The 21582-nt window shown below is 33.7% G+C and overlaps 1 protein-coding gene across 19 annotated transcripts in view; it reads right to left on the bottom strand.

Moving 5' to 3' along the window:
- Nucleotides 1-21582, bottom strand: part of PCDH15 (protocadherin related 15) — a 1013670-nt gene that overhangs the window by 432290 nt on the left and 559798 nt on the right. For all 19 annotated transcript variants that reach the window (XM_054522581.2, XM_063727642.1, XM_063727641.1 and 16 more), the window contains one exon: nt 7537-7645. In XM_054522581.2, coding sequence (XP_054378556.2) covers nt 7537-7645 — 109 coding nt within the window. The remainder of the gene's footprint in view (nt 1-7536; nt 7646-21582) is intronic.

The raw sequence follows: 21582 nt of genomic DNA, 5'->3' as shown, positions 1-21582 counted from the left end.
TTGTGGGAGGTAATTGAATCATGAAGGCGGGTCTTTCCTGTACTCTTCTCGTGAAAGTGAATAAATCTCACAAGATCTGATGGTATTAAAAGTGGGAGTTTCCTTCACAAGCTCTCTTTTCTTATATGTTGCCATGTGAGACATGCCGTTCACCTTCCGCCATGATTGTGAGGCCTTCCCGACCATGTGGAACTGTAAGTCCATTAAACCTCTTTCTTTTGTAAATTATGTAGTCTCAGGTATGTCTTTATCAGCAGCATGAAAACGGAATAATACACAAACATACACACACAATCTTGCCTAAAGTTATTTACGTCTTAAAGTTCAGAGCTCCACTTTATGAACCTTCTCATCTCCTTGAATTAATTGAATTAGATCAAAGATGAAAAACATTTTTTGTTTCCTAACAAGTAAAATACTCTTTTTTTCCCCTCACCTTAAATCTGGGCAGGAATTGTTCTTGCTTTGACCAGTATATGATAGTAGATTATTTCTACTGATTCAGTTCTGGGATCAGGCCTTCAGAAGTTTGATAGCTTTCACTTTTGCCTTCTTAAAAGGCAGGCACACATGCAATTAAATGGACTATTTTAAATAAATTCTATAAAGAATATTTTCTTTAAAAAATAATTTCCAAAATGTAGAAGTACATTAAAATTAGAAGAAGCATTCTAGAGAATGGTAAGGCATGAGGAAAAATACACCTTGGGGGGTATATTTAAGGTTATATAATGTTTGAAAAAACCACATGTGCTCAGCTATAAGTGTTCAGTTATAAGAACTCAGTTGTGTAGCACAAGGATCATGAAACAAAAGAAAATATAAACAAAAAATAAGAAAACAAAAAAGGAAACAAAGAAAAATATGGACTCTCTGGTAACTGTGAAATATGAAATACACAATGAAATATGATAACTGTGAAATATGAAATACACAATAGAAGAAATGTAGGGCCCATGAACATTTTCATCCCTTCTCAATGTGATATATGCATTGAGGAAGGGACAAAAAATGTGTTTTTCTCTTTACCTTTCCAATAGGATTATACTGTATACCTGGCCATGAAAGTGCTAATACTTGATAATACCTACCGGAGTTAATGAAGGTTTATAAAACAATTTAAACCAAGGTTTCTGGCTCTAGTATCTCCATTCTTAATCAATGGGTGACACCAACATTTTAGTTGCCAGAATATTCATAATATTATTATAATCATACTTTGAAAAATAAGAAAAAATACTGTTAACAATATTAATGTTTTAGTATGTAACATATATCTCATCTATATGATATTTAATACATATTGCTTTTCACACATTAGCTGCTCATATAAGAGTACTTAATACTACAAGCTACTGTTACAAGCTAAAGTCAGCAGACTTTCTTATATTGTTAGAAATAAATACACATTGTATGATATCATTATTAATGACAGTGCTGCAACAGAGCTTGATAGCTGTTAACATTTACATTAAAAATGGTCAGACTTGATAACACAATTAGAAGCAGAAATTTCAGCTACATATATGATTAAGGGGTCTACAGATTATGCTTTTCTTTCAAAGACCTTCATGGCAGCCTTCTCCACCATAGGCCTTGAGGCTTAGGAGGAAAGAATGGTTTTGTGGGCCAGGCCCATGGCTCCACTGCCCTGTGCAACCTCAGGACATTGCTTCCTGCAACCAGCCATTCCAGCTCTAGCCATGGCTACATGGCCCCCAGATATGTCTCAGGCCTCTGCTTCAGAGCATGCAAGCCATAAGCCTTGGCAGCTTCCACGTGATGTTAAACCTGTGGATACACAGAGGGCAAGGGTTGAGGCTTGGAAGCCTCCACTTACATTTCAAAGGATGTATGGAAATGTCTGGATATCCAGGCAGAAATCTGCTGCAGGGGTGGAGCCCTCATGGAAGACCTCTACCAGGGCAGTGTGGAAGGGAAATGTGAGGTGGGAGCCCCCACACAGAGTTCCCACTGGGGCACTGCCTATTGGAGCTGTGAGAAGAAGGCAACTATTCTCCAGACCCCAGAATGGTAGATCCACTGACAGCTTGCAATGTGCACCTGGAAAAGGCACAAGCACCAAACACCAGCCCATGAAATCAGCCAATGGGGCTATACTGTGCAAAGCCACAGAGGCAGAAATACCCAAGACCTTGGGAGCCCACCCCCTGCATCAGTGTGGCCTGGATATGAGACATGAAGTCAAAGGAGATTATTTTGGAGATTTAAGACTTAATGACTGCCCTCCTGGGTTTTGGACTTCCACGGGGACTGTAGACCCTTTGCTTTGTCTGATTTCTCCTTTTTTGGAATGAGTGTATTCACCCAAAGCCTGTACCCACATTGTATCTTGTTTTTTCAGGCTCATAGGCAGAAGGGACTTGCCTTGTCTCAGATGAGACTTTGGACTGTGGACTTCTCAGTTAATTCTGAAATCAGTTAAGACTTGGGGAACTGTTGAGAAAGGATGATTGTATTTTGCACTGTGAGAATGACATGAGATTTCAGAGGAATCAGGGGTTTCATGATATGGTACGGATTTGTTTCCCCACCCAAATCTCATGTTAAATTGTAATCTCCAATGTAGGAGGAGGGATCTGGTAGGAGGTCATTGAATAATGGGGGAAAATTTCCACCTTGCTGTTCTGGTGACAGTGGTGTCAGTGAGTGAGTTCTCATGAGATCTGGTTGTTTAAAAGTGTGTAGTACCACCCCTTCTCTCTCCTGCTCTGGCCATGTAAGATGCGCCAACTTCCCCTTCATCCATGATTGAAAGTTTCCTGAGGCTTCTCCAGCCATGCTTCTTGTACAGCCTGTAGAACTGTGAGCCACTTAAACCTATTTTTACTTATAAATTACCCAGTAACAGGTAGTTATTTACAGCAGCACAAGAACGGACTAACACAGAAAGGGTATTAAATATTCTCTAATGGAAGAATTTACCAGTAAAGCATCTGATCCAGAATTCTTCTTTGTGGGAAGATTTTTTTGATTACTAAGTCAGTCTATTTACTTGTTAAAAGTCTGCCCCAATTTTTTATTTTTTCTGAAGTCAGTTTGAATAGTTTGATTCCAGGAATTTGTCCATTGCATCCATTTGTCTAGTTGGCATAAATTGTATATAATATTCCCTCATAACATTTTTTTATTTCTGTAAGCTAAATAGAAGGTCCTCTCTTTCATTCCAGGTTAGTAAATTGCATCTTATCTCTTTTATTCCTGGTCAGTCTAGCTAGAGGTTTCTTAATTTTGTTGATGATTTCAAAGAATTGATTTTGGCTTCATTTATTATCTCTACTGTTTTCCTAATCCCTCTTTTATTACTTTCCACTGTAGTCTCTATTATTTCTATTGTGTTGTTTAGCTTTCTTTTTTTTTTTTTTTTTTTTAAAGAGAGTCACCTCCAATCTCCTCCATCACTCAGGCTGGAGTAAAATGATGTGATTGTAGCTCACTGCAGCACTGCAGCCTTGACTTCCCGGACCCAGGTGATTCTGCCACCTTAGCCTCATGAGTAGCTGAGGCCACAGGTGCACACCACTATGCCCAGCTAATTCTTGTATTTTTTGTAGAGACAGGGTTTTGCCATATTGCCCAGGCTGGTCTCGAACTCCGGGTCTCAAGCAATCCACCTGCCTCGGCCTCCCAAAATGTTGGAATTACAGGTGTGAGTCACCATAGATGGCCTCCCTTCTGCTCTTTTTCTTTAGTTTGCTTAACATTTCCAGTGTCTTTGTGACAAATATTACATTATTGATTAGAGATTAAAATACATGTTACAATGTATTGTTATTTTTATTTGTCTCAAAGTATTTTTCTGATTTTATTTCTTCCTTGAGTCATTGATTAAAGAATGTAGTTTAACTTCCACACACTTGTGAATTTCCAAAATTTCCTTCATTGTAATTTCTAATTTATTCCATTTTTTTCAGAGAATAGAGTTTGTATTATTTCAATCATCTTCAATTTAATGATATTGGTTTTATGGCCTAACATGATCTATACTGAAGAACATTCTAGGTGCACTTGAGAAGAATGTGTATTCTGCCATTAGGGGGTAGAGTGTTTTGTAGAATCTTTTAGGTCTAGCTGCTTTATGGAGTTGTTCCATCTTGACCTTAAGTTACTGCATTTGCAGAGTTTCAAGGTTAGTCAGAGATGAGAGCTTAGGGCCTTCCCAAGTGCTTCCTGAGTATATATACAGCTTGCTTTTATCTTTTTAGAATCCCAGAAATATGTTAAACTTTTTAAAACTCCCTATGAACATCATTCTCTAGCTTTTCCTTTAAAGACTTTTGGCTAGTCAATAATTCTGCCATTGATGTTCATGACAGTAGGACCATTGAAGAGGCTGACAACAGCTCTTGGATGACCTTGTCAAGGACATCAGCATCCGTATCCTCACATATAGTAAACAGAGACTGTCTATAACAAATGGAAGCAGGAGAGGAGTCCTCCATATGGTAACTTAATGTTAGCTTGGAGAAACACATATATTCAGAAGTATTTGGATGGATTTAAGGAAAATTAAGAGTTTTGACAAAGTACGTGAAGTCAGAGTCATGGATATCCCCTTCTGTGTGTGTGTGTGTGTGTGTGTGTGTGTGTGTGTGTGTGTGTGTGTGTGTGTGTGTGTGTGTGCGCGCGGGCGCACGCGCGCGCTGTGTCTGGTTTTCGTTTTTGTGTTTCCATTTGTACCAGACTGATGTGACTTAGGTAACATGCTTTATTTTCCTTCCTAATGCTAATAACAATGTCAACTAAAATGTAGCTGTGTCTGGTTTTTGTTTTTGTGTTTCCATTTGTACCAGACTGATGTGACTTAGGTAACATGCCTTATTTTCCTTCCTAATGCTAATAACAATGTCAACTAAAATGTAGCTGTGTCTGATTTTTGTTTTTGTGTTTCCATTTGTACCAGACTGATGTGACTTAGGTAACATGCCTTATTTTCCTTCCTAATGCTAATAACAATGTCAACTAAAATGTATTGAGCATTAACTTTTTTTCCAGGCAGTATTATGCACATTTACAATGTATTGGATCAAATTCTCATAACCCTTTTGTACAAAGATCTATTTTTGTTAATCCTATATTAAAGAATAATAATCTGGTCAGGTAGTGGCTCACGCCTGTAATCCCAGAACTTTGGGAGGCTAAGGCGGGAGGATCACTTGAACCAAGAAGGTCGAAGCTTCAGTGAGCTATGATTGTGCTGCTGCACTCCAGTGTGGGTGACAGAGCAAGACACTGTCTCAAAAGAAGAAAAAAAGAAGGACTAATTTCAGGTAAAGAGGGGCTAAATAACTTAAATAAAATTATGTCTAGTGTGAGTTAAAGTCAGGATTTTTAACATGGATAGTACAATTTCCAGAGGCTACACTCTCAACCCCTACAATTCTCTTCCTTCTAAAAATGTAAATAGTGTAAAAGGATATTTTTCATTTACCTTAGCTGTGACAGCAAATAATTATAAGAGTTTATATCCATTGTTTGGGACAATCCATTATCCTACAGTTGTAGGCTGATGAAACTTTCCATCACTGTGTCACTTTTCTGTTAAAATTTTTAAATTGGCTCCTCATTTCACTCAGAGAAAAATACAAAGTAGATAAATAACATACAAGACTCTCTAGTTTCTGCTCTCTTCTTATCTGTCACCTTTCTACTTTTACCTCACTCACTTCTTTCCAGTACTTCTGGCCCCCTTGTTGTTTCTGAAACCCACCTGGCAAGCTTCAGTTTTGATCTCTGCCTAGAACTCTTCCCAGAGATATCAACGAGAATAACTTCCTCAGCCTCTGTAAGCCTTTGCTAATAGCTTAACTTTTGATGACGCAAGTGCTGATGATACTGCTTAATACTGCAACTTCTACTACAATCCTCCTCTGCTTTTCCAATCCCATTCATATGATCGATTTTTCCCATAGCATTCACAACTTTCTAACTTTGATAATAAACACTTACTTATTATAGTAACTGTTTATTGCCTATCTCTTCTGCCAGAAAACTGGGTCCACAAAGTCAGTGATATGGGTTGCTTCACAGTGTAGGTGATCATTTGTTGAGAAAAAGAATGCATATAACTTTTAAAAGTGAAATAAACTTGAACACCAATGCATCCAACTGGCTCTGAGTATCATAATTATCCAAGTCTGTTCTTAAATTTCATCCTTTGGCTTTTGCATATGCTGCATTATCCATATAGATAATTGCTCTCTTTTTCCACCCGGAAACTCCTGTCTTTCTGCTAAAATGACTCTTCCTAAGCAATTCTCATAAAATGCTTAATGCTCTCCTCTCATGAGCCTACATGTGGTTCAAACTTTATTTAGAGTGCCTTAAATATTGTATTTTAATTTATCTTTTAAATTGTTTTAATTTTTTTTTAGCCACAGACTCCACGACTCCCTAACCTAGAACATTCATCTCTCATATTTGTGTCTTTAGCATCTAATAGAGTGATTGACATACAGTCAAGCCTTCAGTTAATGAAATAAATGATGCTTTATTATCTACACCAAGATCTCTATAGACTTAAAATAGTTTCATGTTTATGAAAGCTTTTTACAAATATAAAAGTCTGAGCTCTGCTTATGATATTTGTGTCTTTATAAAGACCAAAGGCTTGAAACAGAATTGCTTGAATTTTCTTTACAGACAGCATTTCTAAGAAGGATACATTATGATATTTGCAAATCTAATATCTGTTGGTTGTTGTGTATATGTATATGCACAAAGGCTTCAAGTAAGAGGACAGAAAGGGGTTGAGGGCTAATGCTGAACTCCATTAAAGTTATTTTTCAAGCACACTTCAAAAGAAGCCCCTTCTTCCTTAAAAGATATATAGCCTGTCTCACATGCATCTTTCTGTCTAGAGGCTACGCAAATCAGCAACATCCATATTTCAGCAAAATCAGTCTAAGAAGAGCAGCATAATCAATTTCTCATCATTTTTGCTTTTGATACAATTAGTAGTATATGCATAGGGATGGATTAGGATGGTTTCTGTGGAATTTTTCAAGAAAAATATTTGCCAAAGGTTAATGTTTCATGCTCCCTTGGGCTAATCATGCTCTCTCACCTTTTTTTTTTTTTTTTTTGAATGGCTCCAAAATATCTTTTTAAATTCAGTCATATATTATCACAATTATATATAGTAACCAACCAAAGATAAAACACGTGTGAAATGTTTTTCATTTTATATTAAAAGCTGAAAGTTGGTGCTAGAGGATGCTTTATATGATAAGTTGATATGTAGAAAAATACTAATATGTAGGTTAATTTCCTAATATTTTGAATTGCTTTGCTTCTTCCATAAAAGTTATTCATTTATCATTCTACACATTTCAGTCCAACTAATTGAGGAAGCAAATATCTTGAATTATTATTTTAAAATGTGTTTATACACAAAAGTAACAGTCATGTCAAATAATAAACTTTGTTATTTAAAATATTTCCTTGGAATTGAGAGAATTTGTTACTGTAAGATTCTAGAATAACTAATAGTGTAAAATGTTATCAGATACAAACCAACAAGGATGGAATAGAGGATTCCTGGCCTATCTGATGGCGGTTGAATATTCCGGTCCTGATCAATGGCTTGGATTGGTGGCGTAACAATAATGGGGTTCAGTTCTTCCTGGAAAAGAAATTAGAGAGTTTCATTCAGCTGCATTACTAATACTTCATGAAGGATTGAGACAGATGTTTTAGTTTGGAAATCTATGTAACATCTGAGACAGTAAACTCAAGTTTCAACATTTATCATCTAATACCTTTTACTAGTTAATTTTGAATGTTAAGAGGGAGCAAAGTATCCTCAAAGTCAAAATGGTAAGACATAGTGATTATGCACACAGACATGTATATCAGTAACTACTCCTAAAAGGAAAGCAAGGAAGAATGATAATGCATTTTTAATCTTCTCTAGAGGATTTCACAAAAGAAATAGCCTATCAAATAGTTTATGAAGTAATGTTTTCTCTTTGCTTTAGACAAGATTTGTAAGAATACTTGTATTCTTTCCTTGCTAAATCATTTTTTAGTCTTATACATATCAATTATATTAAAATATAAATACTTAAAGTAAATAATTTCATAAAAATAAAAGTCACATTATTGCAAATTTCATATAATTAAAATTGATTTTAAATATTGCAGGTATGTTCATATATTTTACAATGGTCTATAAGAAATAATGTTTAAAATTATAATATACTTCTTTAATTCGGTGTTTCCCAATTTAATGTCCAGCACTATTCTGTTGTGCTATCAGGACTGGCAAACATTTTTCTGTAAAGCACCAGATAATAACTATCTTTAGGCTTTGCCAGCCATATGGTCTATGTTGCAGCTACCCTCAACTCTGCCATTACAGCACAAAAGCCCAAGTGGGCATGGCTCTGTTGCAATAAAACATTACAAAACAGGTGGTAAGTTATATGAGGTTACTGACTACCATGATCATAATAGATATGCTAAAAATATAACAATAGTTACGTTGAAAAATAATAAAAAGCTTATCTACACAGATACACTTGGGAAATACGATATTAAATACAGTTTTGAAAGCCAATTAACTGTACCGCAAATCTTTTCAGACTTAATTATGCTAATCTGCATATTGACTTTCTAAGAAAAGGGTACTATTTGCTCACTTTCAAGAAACACCCATTAACCTCTTTTTGAAATAATGCCTTTAGAACACAGTTTGGAAAACACTACTCTAAGTTTTGTAGCCCTCATCCCAAATATGTAAGTGGTAATTCTAAATGGAAATACTTCTAAAGGGTAATTCTAAAGGGAAATTCCATTACATATTTGGGCTGAGGGCTGTGAAACTTAAACTACTGTTTCCCAAACATTTAGTATGTCTCAATATCTGCAACTTTACATTCTAAAAAATTACTGCAATGTTCTCATATTATTTCTTCTCAAATGACAGAACATTGAAATATGTCATGTACTTTTATACAAAACCAGTAGTTTCAGTTCTCAGCAAAAATGCATAGTGATGGCATGCTAAAAAAAGAGCACTGTTATTAAAACATTATTTATAATACTTAATTTTATATTGAAACTATAATTTCAATAATTTCAATTATAATTTCAATAAGGATAATTATTGACCAATAATGTAAACACCATAGACATTGTAGGGGTTTCTCTCGAGTTCATTATCACTAATAGGTCCTAAGTAGTCTAAATGGTATCAGTATTTTCCTGAAAATAAAGAGTTGTTGGTAGTAACAACTTACTAATACTCTATTCTCTCCTTTAAATGTGGAATCAGAACCATGAAAATACCAAATAAATATCAAAATTACTCCATTAAATCCAGAAGATTATTGTTCTTATCACGCAACTCTCACTGAACTTTTCCTCCCACACTGCCTCTCTGTCTCCCTTTCTCTCTCTCTCTCTCTCTCTCTCACACACACACACACACACGCACACACAGTTTCCCAATAATCAATTTGCTTGGTATGCAGTACCTGTATTTCTCCCTAAACTGAAAAAAAATCTGAAGTTCTTTGAAATACGTATGTTTGAACACAGGACTTAAGAGTTGACAAGCTCTTTCCAGTCATTTTGCCGAGGAATCTGATTGCATCAGCCAAAGTCAGCTTATAGTTAAGCTGTGTCACTCCTGGTTCATATAATTAAATCTGCAGTAATTTTTCCAAAACCGAGGCTCTATTTGGATCCTGTGTAGGCATTTCAAATCTGAGGATTTTCTGCAGTTCCATTCTGCATCTCATAGTCAGAAAAATATACCAATGTTTCCTAAACAATTTTTGCTATTATAAAATAAGTAATTTCTTATCTAGAAATTAAAATAAAATTGAATCTTAGCTTTTCGCTTGGAATGCAAAATATAAGCAAATCATAATATTTGAGGATATGTTGGCTGATCACCTTCATCTATTTATTTCTATAGATTTGCTAAGTTACCTACACATAAGCAGTTTTAGCTTTGTTAATTAGTGATGTAGTATAAAATATTCTTTCTATAATATATAGAGTTGTTGAAATGAGCAACATAATTTATTTACATTGAATTGTTGTATAAGCAATGTAAAAACTAAAAATAACACATCAAACAAAACCAAGAGGAAGGGAGAAATGAAAATTAAATTCCTCATCTTATGCATTTGCTTGTTAATTAAATATTATATATATATATAGATAGCAAGAACTGAAGAGATAAAAAGAAACAAGTGTAGTATTTAGAATTATATTAATAATCAGAAGATGAAAAACTGTGAGTATCTCAGGATACTGAGCATGGAAGTGAGGGTAGATGGAATAGAAAATATTTTACATAAAGCCATTTGGTACTGTGTGACTATGTCATTACCATACCCTCTACTATTTGTTTTAACATTATTAATAAGTAAATTATAGTATTGAGAATAAAATAAATTCTCTTGATAAAGGCTTTCACAAGTTTCTGGAAATTTAAAAGAAATGGTGTGGTTTAAATAACTTATCAGAATTGACATTTTATCTTGTCCTATAGAGACTAGCAACTTATTTTACAATATTTATTTTTCCTTCTGCTACCCTAAATGAAATTGTCAGATAATCTAGGATTAAAGGTGAAAAGAATGATTTCTTCAATATTATGTGTATGATTACCTCTCAAGTAAACTGTGCTTCATGAAGCTTGAAATGTTTAAATATTATTAATACATGACATTAAAGAATACTAAAAATTATGATTTTTAGGATGATCATGTTAAATATTTAACATATTTTATAAAGATATGTAGCATTGAAGTCAAAGGCAGACAATTTATGTACATTCATTAGAAGAAACAACATAAATAACTGCATTATGTTTGAACTTCTGTCTGCCACCACAATCTCCACAGTAGATGGAACCAGGCCTGGAAAGGGTATTCATATAAGCAAGAACAACCCAGATTGAAACGGTTCCTTAGAATAAGTGAGAATTTTACAGAGAGAACAGAGGTAAAATAATAATAATATGTACGTATTCAGTTCAAGTATTTTTTTTAACAACAGGGTAAATCCAAAGAAAACTGAGTAAAAATAAAAGGAAAAAGGAAAAAAAAAAAAAGCAGTATGTAGTAGTAAAGTATCCAATGCTGATGAACAAAGGAAACAGATAAAAGAAATAGTCTTTGATTACCAAGTGCCAGCATATTACTGTCCTTGAATTTATTGAAAAATAGTATCCTTATAATGAACCTCTTTTTCCCTAAGTTAGTTTTAGGTCAGTTCTCTGACTTTAAACCTAGAGTATCAATCTAATAAAAGGCTAAAGAAAAGAGAGTAATAGATGGTGTGTTGGCTCTCTTAGAGACATTTACTTACTTTAACTTCTAAATTCTGTTATTTATTTTCTTTTTTCTTTTCTTCTTCTTCTTTTTTTTTTTTTTTTTTTTTTTTTGAGACAGAGTATCGCTCTGTCGCCCAGGCTGGAGTGCAGTGGTACAATCTGGGCTCACTGCAAGCTCCGCCTCCCGGGTTCACGCCATTCTCTTGCCTCAGCCTGCCTAGTAGCTGGGACTACAGGCGCCCACCACCACGCCCAGCTAATTTTTGTATTTTTGGTAGAGACGGGGTTTCACCGTGTTGGCCAGGATGGTCTGGATCTCTTGACCTCGTGATTCCCCCACCTCGGCCTCCCAAACTGCTAGGATTACAGGAGTGAGCCACCGCACAAGGCCAATTCTGCTATTTTCATTGAACAGAGTTATAGCTCTATGAAGAGAACAGAATTATTCTTGCCCATGAATTGAAGTAATGTAATCATTTACAATATTTAGCAAATAGCAGATATTTAACATATTTTTGCCAACTTATTCTATTGAGTTATTCAAAGAGATCACTACTCTCTGGCCAACTTTGTAATATCCACTACCAGAAAATAGTCCATCTGTGGTTACTGCCAGGTCTTCCACAATTCCAAAAAGGCGATTGATTCAGTGACCTGTTTCTTCTGAAGAGCAGAGTCTCTTCACATAGATAGTAATTGCTGTTGCTTACTCTCTGTCGTTCTCATTTCTCTTAGTTTTTGACTTTACTGCCTAGATTACAGAGGAAGTACGGTATGTGTTGAAGAAATTAGAAGTCCACCCATAGCTCAAATATGCTTGGGTATCCTTTATGGAAAGTATCAAAATGTTCCTCTCTTTTATTACAATTGCTACATTTATCTTTTTACCAAAAGCTTTATTGGTCTGTGGGCAGAAAATATCTTATTTGTATTTATAACCATCAGCCTAGTGCCTCACAGATTTCAACAAATTTTTGTTATCAAGTCAAGAAACACAAAAAGAGCTCCCCAAACCCTGGATGGTTCTTTTATACTTTGCCTCTGAAGCAAAGCTGCTTTCTTTGCTGTCTCATTTGTCTTCAAGAAGAGGTCATGTCTCCTGAATTCTGTTCCAGTTGATAAGCATATATTAGAAGCACACAGGATAGCAGATTTGCATTTCATTGCTGTTTGAACTGTCAGAGCTACATTCCCTGTCTTAGTCATGGGGACACATAAGTAAAGAGACTTAGGTCCATATAAAGAGATTCATATTGAAAAGTTAATCTTAGAAACGATTAAACAATAACAAAAAAAGTCTTCTGTGAAAATACTGTGTAATTATATGGTTAAGAACCTAAAGATTATTCTGTTATGAATACATGCTTCCTATTCATTAGCTTTTCTGGAGACACACCTTCTCTTTTGAGCAATGTTAAGACAATGTTTTCATGCACAACTGTTGTATTATTCTGAGAGGATAACAGTAGGCAATTAACATTTGATGTGAGTGAGGGTTAATTATGCCTCATAAAACCTCACTACCAGATTGAAAATGAACTTTTGGTCTGAATTCTATTATATATATATATATATATGGTCTGAATATATATGGTCTATTATATATATATATATATGGTCTGAATTCTATTATATATATATATTCTATTATATATATATTCTATTATATATATATACACATATGTGTGTATATATACACATATATGTGTGTGTATATATACATATATAATCATTAATAAAAATATATTAGTAAGCAATCACAAAAGATTAAGAAGACTTTTTGTAGATTTAATAAAATCTCAGCTTTCTGGTCTTTTAGGTATTCAAACAATTATCTTGAACAAAAGGTATATTCAAGAGAAACACTCAGATTTCAGAGATTGGATATATTCACTGTTTAGCTTACATCAGGTAAACAGAAGTCATGATCAATAGAACAATAAGATTTAACCTATTATACCATCCCTAATGTTGAATGGATACATAATGCCTATGATTTTCACTGTTTCATGCATGGGTAGGTTGTCTTTAAAATAATTTGAAACCAGTTCTTACTTTTAAAATACTTCTCACTTCACCAATGAGAAATAATATCTATCATTTACACAAGTTGATGGGTCAGTAAACTTAAAAAAATGACATTTCGCAGACTGATTATTAAAGCTTCCAGCCTTGGTTGAGATAGAGATAATAGAAGCATTGTTAAAATACTAAATATTCTCAACTTTGCATTTGAATGATGTCTTCATCTGAGTAACGTATACATAGTAGTACACTGAATGTGCCCAAGTATTTCAAATTAACTGAAGGCATTATAATTATCTTCAAGAAAGAATATGTTCTGACACATCCCTGGAAAGGTAATCTGAGCTCATATAAGTACACAGTTTGCTGTTATAAAAGCCAAACTTTGATGTATTATATAATATTACACTTATCATTGCTTAGATCTTTACACTGTATTTTAATCAAGTAATAACATCATAGTATTTGGAGAAAGGATAGTTATGCTAAAATAGTAAAAATATGCTGTAAGTATTCCAAGACCAATAATTAAGTGATTTGAAATCTTAGTAACTATATAATTTAATACCTAAGTTATTGAATTTATTATTTAGTACTTAATTACTTTCACTAATTTTATGTGTTCTTTACATTTAAGTAGGTGCTTTTTCAATATCCATTAAAGTCATTAATATTCAATTTGTACACTTCCTTTAACAATAGAAGATTTCTACTGCATGTAAGGAAAGTCAGTGTCACGCCTGTAATTCCAGCACTTTGGGAGGCCGAGGCAGGCAGATCACGAGGTCAGGGATCGAGATCATCCTGGCTAACACGGTGAAACCCCTTCTCTACTAAAAATACACAAATTAGCGGGGCATGGTGGCGGGTGCCTGTAGTCACAGCTACTTGGGAGGCAGAGGCAGGAGAGTGGCGTGAACCCGGGAGGCGGAGCTTGCAGTGAGCAGGGTTTGTGCCACTGCACTCCAGCCTGGGTGACAGAGCGAGACTCTGTGTCAAAAAAAAAAGTTAGTGAACATTATTAGTCTCATTTCATATTACATTGCAAATGTACTATTTTCCTCAAAGCTCTTGATTATTTTCAGCCAGATTCTTGCTTGTTTCCATGTGTTACTAACACAGAGAATTAGAACAATCAAAAATTTTCTCAAACACATTCATATAGACATCAGTACAATTATATATTACCTTTAGAGACCAAACAACCATTTCTTTTTTCACTTTGCTTAGTTTTGCTTTTTTCAAGGGTCAGAAATATCAGATTGTTTGAAAAAGTATCAGACATATAGAAATGTGTTTCCTGGTGAGATTATTTTAAAAAATAGTAACGAATTGGGGTGAGCAGTATGGGCCAAGCCAATTACTTTGAACGTTTTGTATTGCTATAGAAGAAACACAGGTTGAACGTTCACAAACATCTTTGAAACTGATTCACTACATATATCAAAGTTCCTCAAATGGTTTTGATAATTATTATCCTTAGAACAGAAGAGTGAAGAGCACATTTGAGATAGGTATATAATTATGATTCATGAAAATCATAACACCTCATGCCTGATCACTGGAATTTCTTATCACATATTAAAACAAAAACTCACTTAGCTAACAGAAAATACCCTCGTTTTATTATTTCCATGAGCAAATTTTATGACCCCTCCAATATCATACTCTTTATTCTACCACGTATGTGTAAATTTACCTTGTATAATGTGACTGAATTTGTTTCCAAAATGTGCATTTCAGTATCCTCTCAATTGCACATTTGAATACTTTTCCTGATACTTCCCTTATCTTCAAAATACTTCCTTGAATGTCTTTGTCTTTAAAGTTTGTTTACCTGGGATTACATGCCTCCTTTTCTATGGATCATCAAATGATTTCTAGACAGGCAATAAAAACCTTGGCTGGTGGTAACCCGGTAATTATTTTCCATGAATAAATAATAAAAGCCTGTAACAAAATCTTCAAGGTTGGTGGCTTGTTCCACACTGTCCAAGTGACAAAGTCTGAAGCATTACTGCAATCAAGTTGGCTTTGACTATCAAAAATCGTTTTCCACATAACTCAAACCTGAGAATATGCATTTCACAGATGTTGTAAGGAGGATACATAGATCACAGAAATATTTCTTACAACCCTTTCTCGCATTCTTATCCATTTCTATAACAACTATTCTTGTTCCTACTTCTCACACTGCCTCAGGGCTAACTCAAAATCTTCTGATTATTCACCTCCCCTTCATTCCCATCGTGCACATCAAAAATCCTCCAAACGATTTTGACAAGCATGACCCACTCTGGAAGTCAGAGGAAAGGAAGAAATTGAGCAGACAGAGTTTGCTTTATCATGAAGATAAGGAGACAATCTTGGGAGAATTTATTTGTTCATAATTTTAGTCTCAATAAATTTGGATGAATATTTCAATGATAATAATGATATGGTTCCCATTGTGTGCTCTCATCAGGTCAGGAGATGTCTGTTTTTGTGATTACTTCAATTCATTGTCAAATCACAATTCTATCCAGAACCTCCTTGTTAGCAGGGACCATGTGAGCACTCCCTAGGGTTTTCACCCCCAATCTCTCCAGATAAAGTCTCCTCACTCAATAGGAAGGCAATAAAACAAGGACAACAAATATGAAACATATATAACAAAGTAGGCCTTTTTTATTGATTTGATTTTGGAGGAAAAAAATCTGATTTTGCATTATCAGATGCAGTAGTTTGGTAAAGGAACATAAATTTTTAATTTAGATAAATGAAGCAAAGTAATGTACAGTTTTCCCAAGTGGTTTTATCATTTTATATTTCTACCGTGTATATGTGTAATAAATGTGAATGTTCAAATCAATGGGAGAAAATGGATTTTTAATAAAGAATGATTGAATATTGGTTATCAATGAATAGAGAAAAAAATTATGATAGATATTGACTTTACCAAATAAAGCTTTGGAAGATTGCCAGATAAGTCTTTACCAGATACATCTTTGGTTGATTGCTTATGCCAAATAAATCTTTGTAGAACAAAAGTGAATGTATGAGAGAAACACATGTATTAGAAGTCAACATAGTTGAAAATAAGGTAAATGATTACTTAAAAATATTGCAAATGCTTGCTTAGCAATGATTTAAAACAATCCCAAAAATTGGAGCTGTTGAAGGCATAAGGAGATGTGGGCTTTTATATCTGTGACGGAAATAAAAAGCAGGTTAAGTTCAAGGAAAAAAAAAATGAAATCTATCACCAGGTTTAACAATATGTATAGTATATGTTAAAGCATTTCATTTTGAGCTTTATCTTACATAAATATTGAGAGATATGCTTGGAGATGTGTTGAGAAGGATATTCATTGTACAATATACAATTTGCTTTTTAAAAGAATAAATTTCTTATTCAAGTACAACCTATGAGATACCTTCATAAATCAATAGTTCACAGTCTGCTGAATTATCACAAAGTTATAATTATAAATTCCAGGAAAAAAATTGATATTTTCACAAGATCTGACAATATATGTAGCTTAAACTTAAGGATTGCACTTTGAGCTTTATCTTACATAAATATTGAGAGGGACATATACTCAGATATGTGTTGACGAGAATATTCACTGCACAATATATAATGTACTTTTAAAAATAAATTTCTTATTCAAATACAAGTTATGAGATACCTTCCTAAATCATTAGATCACAGTCTGACAAATTATTACAAAGTTATAATTCATTCATGTAATCACACTGTGATCAAGAAATAGAATATTGCCAGTATCTCAGAAAACCACTTATTAATAAATTATCTACTTATAACTACCCCTACTTCCATCCTAGAGATGGCCTGATTTGTAATATGAAAGATTTGTTTTACCTGTTTTAAATTTTCTATAAATTGAATTACATAGTATAAAACCTTTTATATATGGCTTTTTAATCAATTATTATGTCTTACATGATATGTATGCATGTAAGATTCTTGCATATAATTAAGTGCAGTACTAGTGTACTCATATTAATTGTTATACTATCATCCATTAGACGAATAGATCATATTTTATATATTATTCTTTTTTTCAACTGGTGATGAACTTTGTACTTCTAGGATATGCTGTGAGGATAATGCTCTTACGAACACTCTTGAGTATGTCTTCTTACTTGATATGATTGCACTTGTGTTAAATAGAAGAATAAAGTTGCAGAGTATGTATACATTCTGATAAGCTAGATTATTGTCAGTTTTCTAACGTGGTTGTATGGTTTACATTCTATCACAGAGTAGGATAATTCTAATTCTTTCACATCTTTACCAATTTCAGTCTCTTAAGATTTTAGCAAAGCCAGTGAATATGTATTATTATCTTATAGTTGCTTTAACTTGAATTTTGTTGATGATTAAGGGGTTGAACAACTGTTTGATGATCTTGGACATTTTTAAAGTGCTGTTCCATATCTCTTGTCTATTTTTAGTTGAATTGTCTGTTTTCCTTAATGATTCACAAGAGTTCTTCATATATTGTAATTAAGTCATTTATCAGCCTAATGTTTTATAAATATCACAATTCTTATGGCTTATATTTAGACCCTATTAGTGTTATCTTGTCAAAGGAAAGTTTCTAATTTTAATATAGTTTTACTTATCCCTTTCTCTTTTCATATATACTTGGCTATTTCCTCTACCTGTACACGTTGAAATATTCTGACCATATGAAGTATAGACAATAATTTTCCTTATCTATTTCCATAGATAAAATATTGCACTCATCCACATCAGAATTTATGTAAACTGAGTTGGCTTCCCTATAACTTTCTTGAGAGCAAAGTGAAGGTCTATTTTCTTTTATATCTGTAGGACCAGACAGTACATATGGCACACAGAGACTCAAAAACTTTGAATAAAGTGTTTCTCAGTTGTAGATTATTTAGAGTATTTTTTAGGCTCATACACACTTGCCTTGCTCTCTGAATTTCTGTATGACATCTAAATACAAATAATGATGTTTTTTGGGAATCTGTTTATAATTTCAGTATTTTGAGCTTCCTAAATTGCTGCATTTAACTACAGGCCAAAATAATCTGGCCATGAGAGTGAATCATATACACATATAGGGGCTCACAGCGCTTCATTGAGATGGCCTTTTGGGGTAGTACAATAAACAATGTCGTAAACATTCCAATAGAATGAACGGTGAACTCCTATGTCCTACAACAAAATATGCCAAGCTTGCCAATAAGTAGCAATAAAGCTTGTCAATAAGCTATTTAGTCTCTTAGAGCTTGAATTATGATTTTCAAGGTGAGATTAATAATATCTACATTGCTTGCACCACTGCACTCCAGCCTGGGTGACAGACCAAGACTCCTTCTCAAAAAAAAAAAAAAAAAAAAAAATATATATATATATATATATCTACATTGCATGATTGATGTGAGGATGCATGAAAGAATATATATATATATATATATATATATAAAACAGTAAATGACATTCTTAATATGTGGAAATTATTATAGTTAGTTTTTTAAATTGATAATTTTAATGCTTTTAAATTGTGTAATCTGGGTGTTAAAATTGACTCCAAGTTATAAGCTAGAGAGAGAAAAATTTTCATTTGAAACTAGAAGCTTAACTGGTACGTCTTACACATCTGTCTGAAAATAGGACAGTGATATGAATTTTGAAAGTTTATATAGAATTCCATAGTTGATCAAATAATTGAGGAAGTAAAAAAGGATTATCTACCTCTGCCATTTAACTTGAAGCCAAGCTTCAAATGAGAAACTTATGAAGTAAATTATTTAAAAATCATACTTAAAAATAAGATAGTCTACCAGAGAGTTGAATATTCACTTAAAATAGTTATCTTATTTTGATTTATTTAAAGGTAACTTCAGTGAAATTATTTTCTATAGACTCAGACATATCACACTTTTATATCCAATAATAAATTCATTCCCTACATTTTTATTGTAAAGAGTTGAAGTGAAATTTCTTAATTTATTAACATTCAGATGAATTATATAAATGCATTAAGCAGTTGGCATGTATAAGGAACTCTACTAACTGCTCAAGCAGTAGAAAATAAATTAGACACAAATTCTGGAGATATGAAAAAGCTCACAGTATCAGGGATGGGGATTCAAAGTGCAGGTACCACAAGTTAATTTAGAAAAAGTTTCGTTAGGGCATTTCTCAATACATGTTAAGAGAAAGCTCTGATAAAAAATTCACGCTGTCAAGTATTAAAGGTGAATTATAAAAAATAACAACAAACAGACATTCAAGCATGTGTACTTTGATCCAAGTATCAAATGTGATACTGGTAGTAAAAAATGATGTTCTTGTCTCTGATAGGAGCGGGAGAAAAGAGTAACAAAATATAGTAGAAAATCATCTAGAGACATTTTGAGGAGAGTTTCTAAATCGCCTTAAAAATGGAGGAGTTTAATTTTCATATACTGAGTTGCCAATGAAAAACTTCTATAGGTAAATAGCAAAAATATTTATTGTCTTGGTGATTAAAAAAATGATCCTAGAGTATCTTTAAAAGTATAGTTCAGAGAAGCAAAAATATTTATGACCCGACTACCCAATGATTATCATTTTTAATATTTAAGGTATTTTGTATCAGTATTTGTTATCTATGTATATATATTGCTTGTCTAATTGTCCTTATATAAACACATGTAATATTTTACCATGTTGCATATTTAATGTTGTTGACATTTTCATCTCACATTATATCATAACATTGGTCTTCATCAATAAATATGCATCAAAAACCTATTTTTGCAATAGCTTTCCAAACCCACTAATGTCATAATTTATAAAATGATATATTTCCTCTTCAATAGTGTGTAAAAAAGTCTAACTGCAGATGCTTGTCAGTAGTGAGGGAGATATACATTTAGAGTGTTGCCAGTTAAGCATAAAGTTTAATTTTAAATTTCTCTGGTCACTAGAATAATTTACTTGATATGTTTGTGTTTCGCCTGTTCATTTACTTTGCCTATTTTGTTTTTTTTTTAATTTTGGCATTTTAAAATTCTATTTCCACGGCATATGTGAATAGCATAGAAATCAACACTTTGTTACCAGCCTTAAACATATTTTCAGTTTGTTGTCTGCCTTTTAGTGTTGTTTTTGACATTTAGGAGGTTGGTGTTTTTATTTACTCAAATATTTCCCTTTCCTTCTGGATTTCAGGGCAGATACTTTAAACCATCTGAAAATTATGTGAACATCAAATTATCTATTTTTTTCAAGTACTATGGCTTTAACATTTTATATGTAATGTTTCAATCCATCAAGAACTTGAACAGTAAAGATTTAATACTCACCAAATTATAGTTGGAATTTTAACCTTTATCATTTTTAACAGAAATAAAACTAGATTGAAAAACTATTTTTCCATTGTATCTTAAATGGACATCTTATTTATTTATTTATTTATTTATTTGAGAGGTCTGGCTCAGTTACCCAGGTTTGAGTATGATGGTGCAATCTCACAACCTCCACCTCATGGGCTCTGACCATCCTCCCACTTCAGCACCAGAGTAGTAGCTGGGACTAGAGGTGCATGCCACCACACCCAGCTATATATATTTTTTAATAGTTTTTGTATTATTGGTTTCACCATTTTGCCCAGGCTGGTCTCAAACTCCTGAGCTCAAGCAAAAGGCCCACCTCAGCCTCCCAAAGTGCTGGGATTACAGGCATGAGTGACTGCACCCGGCCTATAAAATGTAATCTCATTGCAAAACTCAATGATGCCGTGCTTCTATAATATGCTATTACTTTTTTTTTTTTTTTTTTTGTGGGACAGAGTTGCTCTGTTGCCCAGGCTGGAGTGCAGTGGCGTGATCTCGGCTCCCTGCACGCTCTGCCTCCCGGGTTCACGCCATTCTCCTGCTTCAGCCTGTGGAGTAGCTGGGACTACAGGCGCCCACCACCATGCCTGGCTAATTTTTTCGTATTTTTAGTAGAGACGGGGTTTCACCATTTTAGCCAGGATGGTCTCGATCTCCTGACCTCGCGATCCACTTGCCTTGGCCTCTCAAAGTGCTGGGATTACAGGCATGAGCCACCGCGCCCGGCTTATTACATTTTTTAAGACAGGTTTTCTCTGGTAGAAGAGAGCCATGATATTTAGGATTATGGATATGTGTGAAAGCTAGACATTTAAAAAGCATTCAATGACTTGAAATATGGAATTGGGTATCAAATAATCTGGATTTATGGAAAACTAGTC

This window comes from Pongo abelii, chromosome 8, assembly GCF_028885655.2.
Source record: "Pongo abelii isolate AG06213 chromosome 8, NHGRI_mPonAbe1-v2.0_pri, whole genome shotgun sequence".
In the NCBI taxonomy this organism is placed as follows: Eukaryota; Metazoa; Chordata; class Mammalia; order Primates; family Hominidae; genus Pongo; species Pongo abelii.
This window is presented reverse-complemented; position numbering and strand designations above follow the sequence as displayed.